This window comes from Fringilla coelebs (genome assembly GCF_963513975.1).
Source record: "Fringilla coelebs genome assembly, chromosome: 4".
NCBI lineage: Eukaryota > Metazoa > Chordata > Aves > Passeriformes > Fringillidae > Fringilla > Fringilla coelebs.
Window position 1 is genome coordinate 6,069,150 of NC_140032.1, and position 13,369 is coordinate 6,082,518.

The 13,369-nt window shown below is 45.5% G+C and overlaps 1 protein-coding gene across 3 annotated transcripts in view; it reads left to right on the forward strand.

Moving 5' to 3' along the window:
• Window positions 1–5,909: 5,909 nt before the first annotated feature.
• REEP1 (receptor accessory protein 1) overlaps window positions 5,910–13,369 on the forward strand; it is a 67,613-nt gene continuing 60,153 nt past the window's right edge. For all 3 annotated transcript variants that reach the window (XM_084205221.1, XM_084205222.1, XM_084205223.1), the window contains exon 1: window positions 5,910–6,053. In XM_084205221.1, coding sequence (XP_084061347.1) covers window positions 6,022–6,053 — 32 coding nt within the window. In that variant the 5' untranslated portion in view covers window positions 5,910–6,021. The remainder of the gene's footprint in view (window positions 6,054–13,369) is intronic.

Sequence of the window (13,369 nt, forward strand, 5' to 3'; positions counted from 1 at the left end):
ACATAATTAGGGCTATGGATTGCCTCCTGCACATTCCTCCTGTTTCCTTGAAGGAAACCTCTCTTCTGCTCATCAGAGGGGCCCCCTTTGTTATTTACAGCCTCTTGTTATCGTTTGCATTTCTGTTTGCATGGCGTGGCGCCTCAGTGAAGCCTCAAGGCCATGCACTGACCGTATTTCTCTCAATATCTCTCTTGATCAAACCTCATGTTCACACTGGCACTTAATTGCCTGCCTCCTTTCTCTCTGTGTCTCCTTTAAGGTCAAGAACATGCTCAAGTCATCCTTCAGCACATTCACTATTGTTACCATTGTTAAACACTGCACAGTAATAAAATTCAGAATAATCCATCCTTCTGGAGCAAGAATGTAAGGGCTGACCCACTGGATCAAACCAAAGTTCTGCATATCTCAGTATCTCCTTCCTGGAGGTAGCTGATAACAAGGGCCCAGAGACACACACGAGCAAATCTGAAGAGAAACCTTCCCCTAGTCTTGACTCAGTGTGCATCATCCACAGAAGTTTGCCATGGCCATTAAATGTCCTGTTTTAAAGCTAAGATAGGCTTGGGCTTCACACTGGTTTCAAGTTTTGACAGTATGCCTTATTATTCAAAGTCACTGTTGAAGGATTTTTGGGTTGGTTTGTGTTTAGGGTGGGTTTTTTGCTTATATCTGTGTGGGGAGAGGGGGTTTGAACTGTTTCCATTCTTTTTACATTTCAGTTGTTTGCAATCCATAGCAGGGTGTTTAGGAGGTAAACAGTGGCAGGTAGCAGCTAACAAGGAGCAAGGAATCTAACTTGAGTGTCAGAAGTACTGTAATAAGTGGTAATTTATAAATGTCTTTATTGACTTTGAAGATTGAAAAAGTAATTTCCAATCTAAAATAATCTTTTACCAATTTATAAAATGCTGTAAATCAAGCATTTTCTTTGTTCCTTATGTGTCCCTTTTATCTCAGGATATTCTATGTTTCTAGGATTCTGATCAGTATCATGGAAAACATGTTGAACTAGGATAATTTCTCATGGAGCTGGAGGGTCTGCAGATACCTCAGAGCCACTAATGAGTTAATATAAAACACATGGATTTATTCCAAGGCTGGGGAAGCATCTTGTGGTATGTAGGTTACATGCAACAGGACAAAGTTACAGAAGAGAATATGGAAAGTAAAGAACAGACTTCTCAGAAAATACTTTTGATGCATGACCTGAGTTATTCAGAGCTTTATATGTGAGATACTGAGTAGCAGTGGCTGAGGTCTGTGTTGCAGAGTTTTGTATTTGGATAACGGGGCTAAGCCCTCCCATTTTGTTTACCTAAAGCCAAATGATACATTCAGACATGCTGGTCTCCATGTTTTCCCCAAGCTCTGGTAGTGAGTCCCTGAAATCGAGTGTTTCTCAGAAATTGCAATTCCCAGTGCAAATGTCAGACCACACTCTCATTTTTGAGACAGAATAGGTATTTCTTCATCTCTCTTTTCTAATGGCCATAGCTCTGAAGCAGTTAATTCAATAATAAAGATGGAAATAGCAGCCAGGGAATGCTGAATGTCTCCCCATGCTGTAACAATTCTCCCCCATGGATAGGATTAACCTTGTCCTGTCTACTCCATATTTGTTAGTAAAGCTGTCATTTCAGAAATGGGCATTTTTCATTACTGTGTTCAGGAGTTGCATTCTTCTTGGATTTTTGCTCTAATTGTCCATGTTACCCCATTAGGTTTTCATTTATTTGTTTCTTTTGTTTTGCTTCCCGTGTAGAAGTCAGGAGATAAATAAGAGGAATCACCCATTCTATTCCAGTGGGTGGAACACCAAACATTTATCTTTCAAGAGGCTGAATATATTTATCTATATGTGTGTGTGTGTGTGTGTGCTTTCCTTGATGGGATGCAGACTATTTATTCCTGATCAAAAACTATCTTCTCCTGATACTTTTTAGGTGTTGTAATAACACTGCATGATATATATGTGCACAATGGTTTTGTGTGGTTTATTTATTTTTATATTCATTTTTGGTTTTGCCACATGAACTTCAGCACCCAACTATCGCGGGTTTTCTGTCTGATATTTTTCTCTATTTCTGGGTACATTTCTTGGCTGGGTTGTCTGCACTTCAGCTGTTCTTAAATGCCTCTGGTGTAGGTTTGATTCATTGGAGCACACAGGAGTTGTCTGCACTTGCTGCTTCCTGACCTTTTCTGGATTTGGTAACAGTGCCCTGTGCATGTATGTCAGTGACGCTTTTGTTCTAAGAAGCCCTGGCTTGGCAGTTGTTGTTCAGCTGTGAGGCAGAGATCCCCTTTCCCTGAGAGGAATGAGTCTGATTATAGTAGAGCTGGTGGGGGGGGGGTCTGACTTTTCCATGGCTGTGAACTTCTGGGAAAAAGTAGTTGCTAGGAGAAGATTACATAGTATTTACAGCAAGGGTGGTGCTCTGCCTTCAGTAACAAAGCTGATTTGTTTTATAATTTGGGAAACAGAAATCAGACCATCTAATGGTGCAATCTGTGTAGGATTTTCCGCTGCCAAACCTTCTACTGCTAAAGCAGTTCCAAAATGTTCCATGAGCATTGGATGGCATTTCTGCTGAGCTGGCTGTATAAATTAATTCATATCTGTTCCTACACTTTAACTCTTCTGGTTTTTGGGAGTCTTTTTGTTTGTTCAGTTTGGTTTGGTTTTTTATAGACTGGATGAGATGGTTTAGCAGCAAGGGGAAGACTTTCTTCAAGCAAAGCTTCTTTCCAGGATGCTTGGGATGTCACATGCAGAGCTCCTAGGCACAGAGCTGTGTGACTTGTCCTAAGACACAGCCCATGAGGAGTAGGTAGGGGGCATTGTCACCCTTCCACTGGCGACTCAGTGGAGCTGAATTTCTCTCCTTTGCCCTCTGTTTACCAAACAGCTGTTTCAGTAAAGCTCCCTGCATTTACAGTCAGCTCCTTAAGTTTGCCATCACCAGACTACCTTGCTAATTATCTGTGTACATTTGAGGCTTAAGATCAGTCATCAGGTAGTGATTGTGCCATTTGTGTAGAAAGCAGCAGCACAAGAAGGGTCCATGTCCTGCTTACCTCTCTGTCAGAGATTGCTGCCAGACAGAAAAAAAATCCTCTAACCTTTCTGAAGTTTGCTGCCCAGAAAAGAGCAGTGGGGTCAGCAGCAATGGTAACTGGCAGGAGTTGCAGTGAACATGGTGAGCTGGAAGAGGCTGGAAGGAGGCAAGAGTGAAAGAAGTTGATTACTCATATTTACATGAGTTAACTATTAAGAGTCAGCGAATACTAATCACAAGCCTAAGAAGCAGGATGCACCTTAGCCTTGTCAAGATAAGAGAAGCAGAATGCACCTTGCTAAGATAAGAGAAACAAAACCTATTGTCAGCAGAAAACGCTGAGCCAGCCACTGAAGGACTGTGCATGCTTCAGAAAGAAAGGTGAAAAGGGCAGAGTGAGGAAGACTGCCGGCCTTCATCGGAATGAGCCCCGAGGAAGACCCAGAGCCTTCCTCAGTTCGACCACCAGAGTACCCTGCACTTGTGTGTTACATATGCTAATGCTGTTAATGATTTCTGGGAAGTAATTTGTATAAGCACTCCTATCCCAAGGAATGTAATGACTATGCATGAAATTTAACCACAAATGGTGCTGTGTAAAAGCGCTGGATGTACTTGTTGGGAGGAGCAATTCCCCAAACACCCTCCTCACTGAGTCGGTCTCTGAGGTGACTCTTAGCTCAAAGGGAATGAAGAGGACACGAGGCTGAGTTATGATTTGAGCACTAAAATGTTTTGCTGCAGCTTTGGGTGTTGCCCTCTGTATTATTTGTCTTTATGATCCAATATCTTCTTTTGTTGGTCCAGGAAATATGCAGCAAGTACTAAGTGGCAAGTTTTGTGTACTTTGGTACAAATATTCTTGCAGAGAGATCTGTGCATTGTACTTGATAATATCCCATCATTAATTGTAACAGTGTTGTGGATTGTCTGCCAACGTGCAGTCTAAAAGCTCACACTAAATAATCCTGACACAGGAAAAATCTCGGATAACAGATTTCCAAGTACTTATTTGGCTACAATATACAAGCAAGACAGCCACAGGATGATTCACTGCTTGAAGAATTTGGGCTGGATGACCTAATGGCTTCTTTTGGAGAGAAGGCAGTTCTCACTTAGAGCAAGCATGCCTGCAGAGGACGGCTAATTTACACTTGCCTACTGCAGCGCACCACCCAGCCCTGCCTTTGTGGTGCCTGTCCAGCAGTCAATGCTGGCTGGAGCGATGCTGCCGCTCTCGACCCTTAGAGTCCCTGAGGACAGAGTGTCTGGTGGCCCCACGGCTGCAGCTGCGGCTCGCAGCCCGTCTGTAACCCAGAACTGCGGAGGTGCCGGCGCGTTCCCGGTCACAGCGCGGGGTGGAAGTTCCCCCTGCTGGAGGAACAGACCCACTGCGGCCACCTTCCCCGAAATTTAATTTCTAGAGGTGCTGAACTTTAATAACTTTAATTACGTGTCGCTCTGTGCCTGCAGCTTTATTTGAAGGCAGTGAGTTGTTGGTTTGTCTGTCCCTCAACGCATTGGCTTTCTGGGGACCAGATCCAGAGAGCCAACATGAGTAAAGGTGATCCTGTTGTGGAGGACTTTTGAGCTCAGCAGAAGAAAGGTGAGGTGTAAGGTCAGGCTGGATGGGGCTCTGAGCAACCTGGTCTCATGGGAAGTGTTCCTGCCCATGGCTGGAAGCTGGAACGAGATGACTTTTAAGTTCTCTTTCAACCAGACCACTCTGGGATAAGGGCTGGATACTGTGGATGGGGCTGTGAGGATGTCTGTAGTAACCTGGGAGTAGAAAAGCCTGTGATCAGCTCCTAGAACTGCTGCCTCTGGTTTGACATGTTCAGTCTCTCCTTGCAAGAGTTCTTCCCAGGTTACTCACAGTACATGAGAGATTTTCAGCATCTTTCAGCTCTGCTGTCTCAGAATGATGGGAACACTTTGCTGCAGATGCCCAGTCTTCAGAAAGAGCAATGTGGCATGGAGGAGAGGATCCTGCAGTGCACCCAGGGACAGGGGTGGCAGGAGCCCTGGACCTAATGCCAAAAACAGGCCAGCTGCTCCACAGACCAACCTCCACGTAAATCTTGGGGCAGCTCCAGTGGCAAGCTTTCAGGATTACTACAAGACAAAACCTCAGCATGAATTGCCATGGGCACGTGTGCTTCCAGTAGAAGGGAAAAACCAAAGCAGGGGAGATGATCTCAGGCAATCTAACCACATTTGACATGTGCCGGTGAAAGAAAGGAAAAGAACCCAAAGGAAACTAAAAGTGAACAACCTGCAGGTCAAGCCAACATATGTTGTTTTGTGTGTGGGCAGCTGTTCCTCATGGAAATTTGACTTGACAGCCATGAGACCCGCTAATGAAAAGTGATGTCGAGGAGAGATTCCTGCTTGTCATCACTGACGATGATGGGAATTTACCTGGATCCTGTGGCCGATACCCTTGCCCGTTGTGCCTGGATACTTTGGGGGGTGGAGGGAAACAGGGAAATCCTTTTCTTTCTATGGATCGAAGATACCCGACACCCCTCGACCCCGAGCCTTAGCTTTGCCTTTCCTTTGATCTGAACGGTCCCTTGGGTTTCCTTCGTGTCCTGCTCGGCTGCGGTGGTCCAGAAGCTCCCGCGTACCTGCCCGGTGCCGCGGCTGGGGCAGGGACCCCTTCCGCACGCCAAAGCTCCGCGCACACGCGGGGGTCTCCCTCTGGGGAGTGGGGGAGCGTGGGGGGCTCCTCCTCCTCCCGCGGGGGGCGGCTGCGGGCCCTGCCCAGCGTGGGCGGCCGGGCCCGGCTGCGCGTTGGCTGCGGGCGGTGCCGCCAGTGAGGCTGCGCTGAGGCTGCGGGGCCGGATGGCCGAGCCGCCCGCCCCGCGCACTCGGGCGGCGGCCGGCAGCGGGCGAGGACACCGGGCGAGCCCTCCCTGCCGGGAGAGCCGGCCCTGCGGCACACGGCAGCGCCATGGTCTCATGGATCATCTCCAGGCTAGTGGTGTGAGTAGCTGCCGCTCGGCACCTGCAGCGTGTGCCCGCATGTCCGCGCGTGTTGTGCGCGGCGTCCGCGCCGCCCGTCCCGCTCGCCCCTGCTCTGGATACGGGGCTAAATGTAGCGGGTTGTTGTCGGGGCCGGGGCGGCCGGCTGCCCGGCGGGTGAGGCAGGAGGTAGGTGGGTCAGACGGGATTTTCCAGCGTTAGAAAAATCACCGGGAGGGTGGAGGGTAAAGCGCTGCCGCGCTGTACAGCGCAAGGTGACAGGGGAGAAAGGGAGCGAGTGCCATCGCCCTGCGCTCGGCGATGGATCCGGACGGGCTCGGGGTCCGCAGGGGCAATGGAGCATCCACGGGTGGGAGAACGGACACGGATTTGTCTCGGCGCTTTGTTACCGGGCTCGGCGCGGCCGGGGGCTCGCGAGGGGGCGTGGGAGAGGCGGCCGCGGGGTCTCCCAGCCGCCGCCGCCGCTTTCTTCTGTCTGTTTTGCAAAAGAAATAGCAAATATTCCATTCCTCTTTGCAACTTGCCACCCGTCCTCTCAAAAGGCGATCTCGCTCTCCCTTTAACCTGTCAGCCTGGCAGAAGAAGCGTGTGGCTCTTTGCGCTTGTCCTACAGCTTTTCCATGGCTGAAACTGCTCTAGGTGGGAATACATTTAAAAATTCCCTGGAAATTCTTCCCAGGCAACAGGGGGAAACAGAGCAAGCTCGAGGTATATGTTTATCAGCCCCATCTGAGAAGAGGTTTAGGGAGAAAAAGGCGTTTTTGATGTAATTTGGAAAATTCCTGGAGGAGGGAGATTACAGTCTTAAGGTGGGGCAGCAGGATGGCTGATCTCCCTTCTGCAAATGTGACTGGGGAAGGCTAATATATGGCATCAGATGAATAATTTGCCAGTTTTCTCCATCATATACATGGAGATGCCTCTCCTGCAGGTTCAGGAGGACATCTGTTGTGCTTTTAAGTTATTTTAGAGCGTCTGCGAGGGCCTGTCACTTTCTTTGTGTGAAAGAAACGTGCCATGATGTTGCACCATCAGCATGTTTCCAGAAAAGCATTTTCAAGGTCTCTTTTGCCATATAAGATGAAAAATCAAAAGGAAAACTCACCTTCATCTTAGTTATGTCTCTGTATCAGTAAGACATTAAGTATCAGATATGAAGATTTTAGGGGGGGTCTAGAGTTGAATTTAGCCCCTGGAGGTCTGTCATCTGGATTCAGCTGCAGCTAGCCATTATTTGGCTTGCACTTCATTCTGAGAAAGGGTGTTCAATATTTAAAAGATTTAATTTGAACAGTATAACTGTGCAGATATCTCTGCCAGCAATGTGAGATGCAGCATGCATTGTCTAAGGCAGCTTTTCTTTCTTCTCTACTAGACTCATTTCCACTTTGAAAAAACCCACATTATCGTGTAACCCAGCAAATCCTCAAGAACAAAGAATGTCTACACAGAGATGGTAGTTTAACTTACTTGTCTCAGCACATACACATCTGCACAGATGATTTCATCTAAGACACATGGGCTGGGTAAAAATCTGATAGGGGCAGGACCTGGAGCAGTTGACCAGTCAGGTAATTAGCTGAGCACACAGACCTTTCTCTTCTCTTCAGTGTTATCTGAATAACATGTCACAGCATGAAGTCAGCTGTGCAGAGGGCAGAACCAGTTATTTGTTATGCTGCATTTTCAGCAGCAAATAATGAATATGCAGTGTAAATATTAATTATTTAATAGTCATAGTAATAAGTAAGAATTTTGCAAGGAAACCTAGGGCAAGCCAAGCTTGGTTACCACTTTTCTTTCCACTGCTGAGTGTACATCCATCCTTTAAGAATATTTCGCACCAGGAAGTGCTGGTTTGTTATGATCTCAGTAAGAAACTTGGGTTCTTTAGATCATTTGCTAGAGGTAGCATTGCATAAAAAAAAGAGGAGAGTATAAATAATCTTGCATTCCATCAGATCCCAGAAACCCCGAGGTGTCTGACATGGAGGAGCCCTCCAGTCTGACACAGCACACCATGCAGATCTGTGTGTGGAAAGGTTCCCTTACACTTTGATCTTTTCAACTCTCAGAGCCTTTTCTTTTTATTTCTAAAGACATTTCCATTCATCACTCCTACTGCCAGATGAAAAGGATGTTCACAAGAGAGCTTGTTGCTGCACTTGGATGAAGACAAAGATGGGCAGGTGGTTTAATGTCAGTGATGAGCAAGTTGCTCCTGTATCCAAGAGGTGCCTGCATCCCACCACAGGCCAGACAGCCAGGATCCCCCTGCAGCACAGCACAGACCATTCAGAGTACCTGGGACTTGGATCCCTGACTCCTTGCTGTACAGTGGTCTTCAGATTAGGATCATGGCAAAGATTCAATCTATTTAATCCACTTTCCCCATCTCATTATGAATCACTAGTTGATCCATCAGTAGAGATAGCTGTGCTTAAGTAGAATGGCCACCTGGTTGGGCTTTTTTTCCCTCTGCTTGTGCCTATGTAGTTGTTTTTTCATTAAATCTTATTAGCTGATAAGGATTATGAAGAAAGTGCTGTGGTGTGGTTTAGTCACACTGTTAATGTTGATTTGTGCTCTTATGACTTCTGCTGATCTCCACAGGGGTTATGTCTGATATGACTCAGCTAACAGAAAGGGCTTTAAACAAAAGCAAGCCTTTGCTTTGTCTCTTTGGTGCTTTTCTGATTTAGTTGTTACTGGTTCTGTCCTGGCAGATTCTATTTCTAAAACATTGCTGAAGGAGAAGAACCTGTGAGCACTTCTCACCTGTTTCAGCAGGAAGCCAGGCAGCTCACTGCAGACCTTCTCTTACCTCATTTCACCTTTAGTGTTTGGGCTTTGTGTCCAGAGTTGGCTGCTTCTGTTCTGCCTGCAGAGCTGTGTGCTGGGAACCCTCAGAAGAGAAATGATCCATTCAGAGCAGCATCTCTGCCATAGCTGTGTGTTATGTTCAGGATCTGCCCTAGGTACTGTACAAATGTGAAACAAAAAGATAATCGTGTCCCTGGATGTCTTTTTCCTCTAAAAGCTCAATTCTCATTCTCCTGTGGTACTGTTCCCAGGTAGTTTTTTCATTCATCTCAGTGAGAACAAAATCAGGATATTTCTTTTCTCATGGCAGTGGATTGCAGATGACTTTTCCACCAAGGGATTCCTGTGATCTCTGGAATTGCAATTGTTGCATCTTGGAGTGACTTGTTCCTATGTCTCTCACAGTAACTGGAGTGTGATCATTATTTGTGGGTTAATTACAGCCTTTTTTTATTCTTCACTTCTGAGTCCATCTCAAAGGACATCCTGGAGCACCTGCATCTCAGTTTCCTCATCTGTGAAGTGTAATGAACTGCTGTGAATTTATCTTCCCTGAAGCAGACCAGAAGGGACCATTGGTCTGTCTTAGCAACTCCAGGCTATTGCTGTTCTTTTCAGAGGAGGTTCAATTTCCCTCAAAAGGTAGAGGCCTCTCTAGGAGAAGGACTTGGGATCTTTTTTATTGCAGACCAGTTCAGCTGCAGTCCTGGATAGCCACTTTTGGCTGTTGTCTACAGGCCCTTGGAAGTTAAAGTGGTGTATATAAATGCAGCCCATCGTGTTGGCATGGGAATCCTGTCCTTTCTCAGAAACATGAAACTTGGTTTATGTGCTTGGGATCACACAGAACAGAAATAAAGGGTTTTGGCTCCCATTCTGAAAGTTGGACACATCACATTCCCTGTTGAAAGACTTTCAGTCTGGAACACGTGGCAGAGGAAGGAAATGTCAGTAGAAACAAAGCTGGGTTAGACAGGTTATCAGTAGATGATATGATGCTATGTGGTGACTTAGACATTTGATTTCCCCTTTGAGAAGCTTAGAAGTGCATTGCAAATCAATACAAAATGGTTAAATATATTCTTCATGGTGAAAATCACAGCCTCAATTATGCTTTTTTTTCCTCCATATATTTTCTTTTAAATCAAAACATCATTAATGCATCTCTGATCGCTTATGTTTTGATGTGAAAGAGAATGGCAGCTTTAGGTATGTTCACTGGGAATTCCCATCCCTGTGTGCTAGCTGTCCCTGGAAGAAAATCAGATGGGAACCAAAGAATTCTTTAACCTGATGTGTTGGATTTCCTTCCCTATCCTTCCCTGAGTTTGTTAGCTTTCTCTTTTTTGGTTGTTGTGATGTTGCTTTAGCAAGGCTGTGAGATTGGCCACCCCATCCTCCTCTGGTGTCAATTCCTAGTGCTACTGAGTCAGACATTGATTTCATCTTTGTATCTGTAAAGAATTTCCATTCTAGAGAAACTGAGCAGATCCTTCCTCCTCCCACTTTTCATATGTATAGGAAGCCTGAAGAAATTTATGAATGAAGCAAAACCTGAAAAGTCATATCATGGCAGAGACAGGATCCACTCAAGCAGGCAGGAGCTGCTCTCATAAAAGCAGAGCACAGCTTCAAGCTGTTGGTTATTGGTACACCAGCATTAGCATTTCAGCTGATGTTACCACTTGATAAATATCATGTATTGGTTATTGATACATCTGCATTTGCATTTTAGTTGACATACATCTTGTATGTGAAGGTCTGTAGTATTCACATATTCTCTGAACAGAGAGAGATTTAATTCTCTCCCAGTATTTTCCTGAGAAGCTGTGAGAAAGCTCAGATTAAACAATTCTTATCTCCACTAAGGTCCTTCACAGCCTGCTTTATTTATTTGGTGCTGGCAGTTGACATGAGGGATTCAGGTATTCATTGCTCTCTACAGGCCTCACACCAGCAGTGTAAAATTATCTGAAAATACAGCAAAGGACCCAAAGTGCAGCTTGAGCTCCCAGCCAAGGCTGTGGGATGAGTTTGCAGTAGACTCTTCTGTGCTCTGGAGCTGGGAAGTGGGAAGGGCAGACCCCCTGCCATACTCACAGAGGTTACTGATAGACTTCACCTATATAAAAAGTGGTGTAATGCCTCCAGAGCAGAGGCTTCAGGCTTGCACTGCAGTGTGAGGAGCACATGGTCTCTGTGGCTGTTCATGTGCATCCCTGCTGCAGCCTTTGGCTCTGCTGAGGGGGCTGAACCTGTTGGTGACATTAAGTGACAGAGGAGCAGCCAGCGCAGGTGCGACATTTGCCGTGCCCTTGGTGTGAAATGTGACCCTGTGGTCATGCTGCAGGGGACAGCAGGGGCTGCCTGCTGCTCTGGCAGCCCTGACCCAGATTCTCCTGCCCAACACAGATGTGCTGGAAATGCTCCTGGCCCCAATGGGAAAGGTTTTCTGGTGTGCACATCACAGATCCTACTGATTCTGGGAGGATGTTTTACCAGCCTGGCAGCTATGGGATATAGCCAAGGGGCTTGGCCTTTGCTGCTGCCTTTGCACAGAATTTTGCCTTTGTGGGACCCTTTCCATTCACTGTATTAAAGCACTTTGAAGTATTAATTAATTGTTGTGTCATTAGAGGGATTTTTGCTGCCTTTGTATGGGTAAGGGCACCAAGACACACAGAGATCAAGTGATGTGTCCAGTATTCCACAGGGTAACAGGTAACATATTTCCTCCAGACTCCTTGCTCAATAGATTAATAAAAGGGAATCTGATAAAGGGAATTGGGAAATGTGTGTGTGGCTTTTGTATGGGTTTTTGATGGTGTGAGAGGGATAGAGTAAAGCTACAGACTTAAATGGATGCTACTGAGGCAGTCAAACAACCAAAGGCCAAAATATTTTGAATTGTGACCTGTTCCCTTTCATATCCTCAGTGCTGTCCTTAGGGTAACAGTCAGCAGAAAGCAAGAGCCAGACTGCTTAATACAGGCTACTAAATCAGGCATTACACTGCCTAAAATTGGTTTCCTAATCACAGGAGGGAGATTTAGATCCAAGGTGCTTGAGCTGTGGTCCACAGATGTCTGGCAGTACACAAAACATCAGTCAGTGTTTCAGCTCTAAACCAGACACCCTCATACAGGCAATTATGACCTAACTGATTTAGATAGAAGATGCCACTTTTTACTCTTTTTAGTTACAAGTTTTGTAATTATATCTATTGAATTACAGTTTTGTAAAATATTAACATTTCAACATTTTGCAAATTCCATGTGACTTATTATTTATCATCTATCCTTAAGGAACAATGGGATATAAAATAAGCTGTGTGTTTCTTTCAAAGTTTGGATGGTCCAGTGATTAGGAAAGGTTGAGAAACACTTTCATGTGCTCTTTCTGCAGTTAACAGAGTGAGACTGGAGCTTGTGTATTGCATGGAGATCTGTTGGGTCAAGGGGAAATGCTTGGTATAAATTGGGTGAAGGAAGACAACATGAAATCACACCTCCTACTTCCTGAGCAGTTACTTCTGAATCCTGAGCACTGCATTTGTCTTTCTGCTTCGGTGTCTCAGCAGGCAGAGCTGATACCTTGGCAACTTTCAGGATGAAGACCTGAGAGCTGCAGAAGTATCAGCCCCTTTGGATTGCTGCAGAATCTTTGTATGACAAAATTTCTTCTATGTCTTCATTAGGCAGCAAGGATCTGAGTCTAGATTCCATTTTCTTGGCTTGTCCACTTGGGGCCACTGAGATTTCAAGCAGGTCTTGTGAGGTGAAATGGCCTGATGAAGGGATGCATCCATGTAATCAGGCTCATATGGCAAAATCTCCCTTAGATCCCCTCTGTGGTTGAAGTTAATCACATGCTGCTTTTTGCAGGGAAGCTCTCACATGCTTTTGTTATCACTGGTATGCTACTTAGATTGCAGACTCTTGTGGGCAGCAAGTTCATTTAGTTTTTTTTTATCTTACAACACCTAGACAGTGGGGGTTGGTCTCTAGCTGGTTCTTCTAAGTTCTGTAGCAATAGAAAAATAAATAAGGTATGAATACATGAAATTCTGCATTCTGGGTGAATCATTCTTGAGACTGGTCCTGTGCTCCTCAGTAATTTCTCTGTGACACTCTTGCTGGTAAGGTGTTCGTGGTCTGATTTGGCATTTTACATGCATAGAGTAAGACAGAATTTAAACTGATAAAATGCAGGCAAAACAGATGGTGAGCAGAGTGGTGAGAAAGAGCTAGAAGAAGTGACAAAATGAAGACTGTATTTTATCTTTCCATGACTTGTGTGCTTTTGAAGAGAATGACTGAGGTAACAAGACACACCTGCTCATGCCACAGGTAGGACTTGGGAAGGCACTCCAGACCTGGAGCACTCTGCCAGAGCTAAAAACACGGGTGGAACTTTCCCAGGATTTGTACACAGAACCACTCCATCTTTTGCTGTGAGCCTCAGAACAGGCAGAACTCCAGAGTACCCTGCTG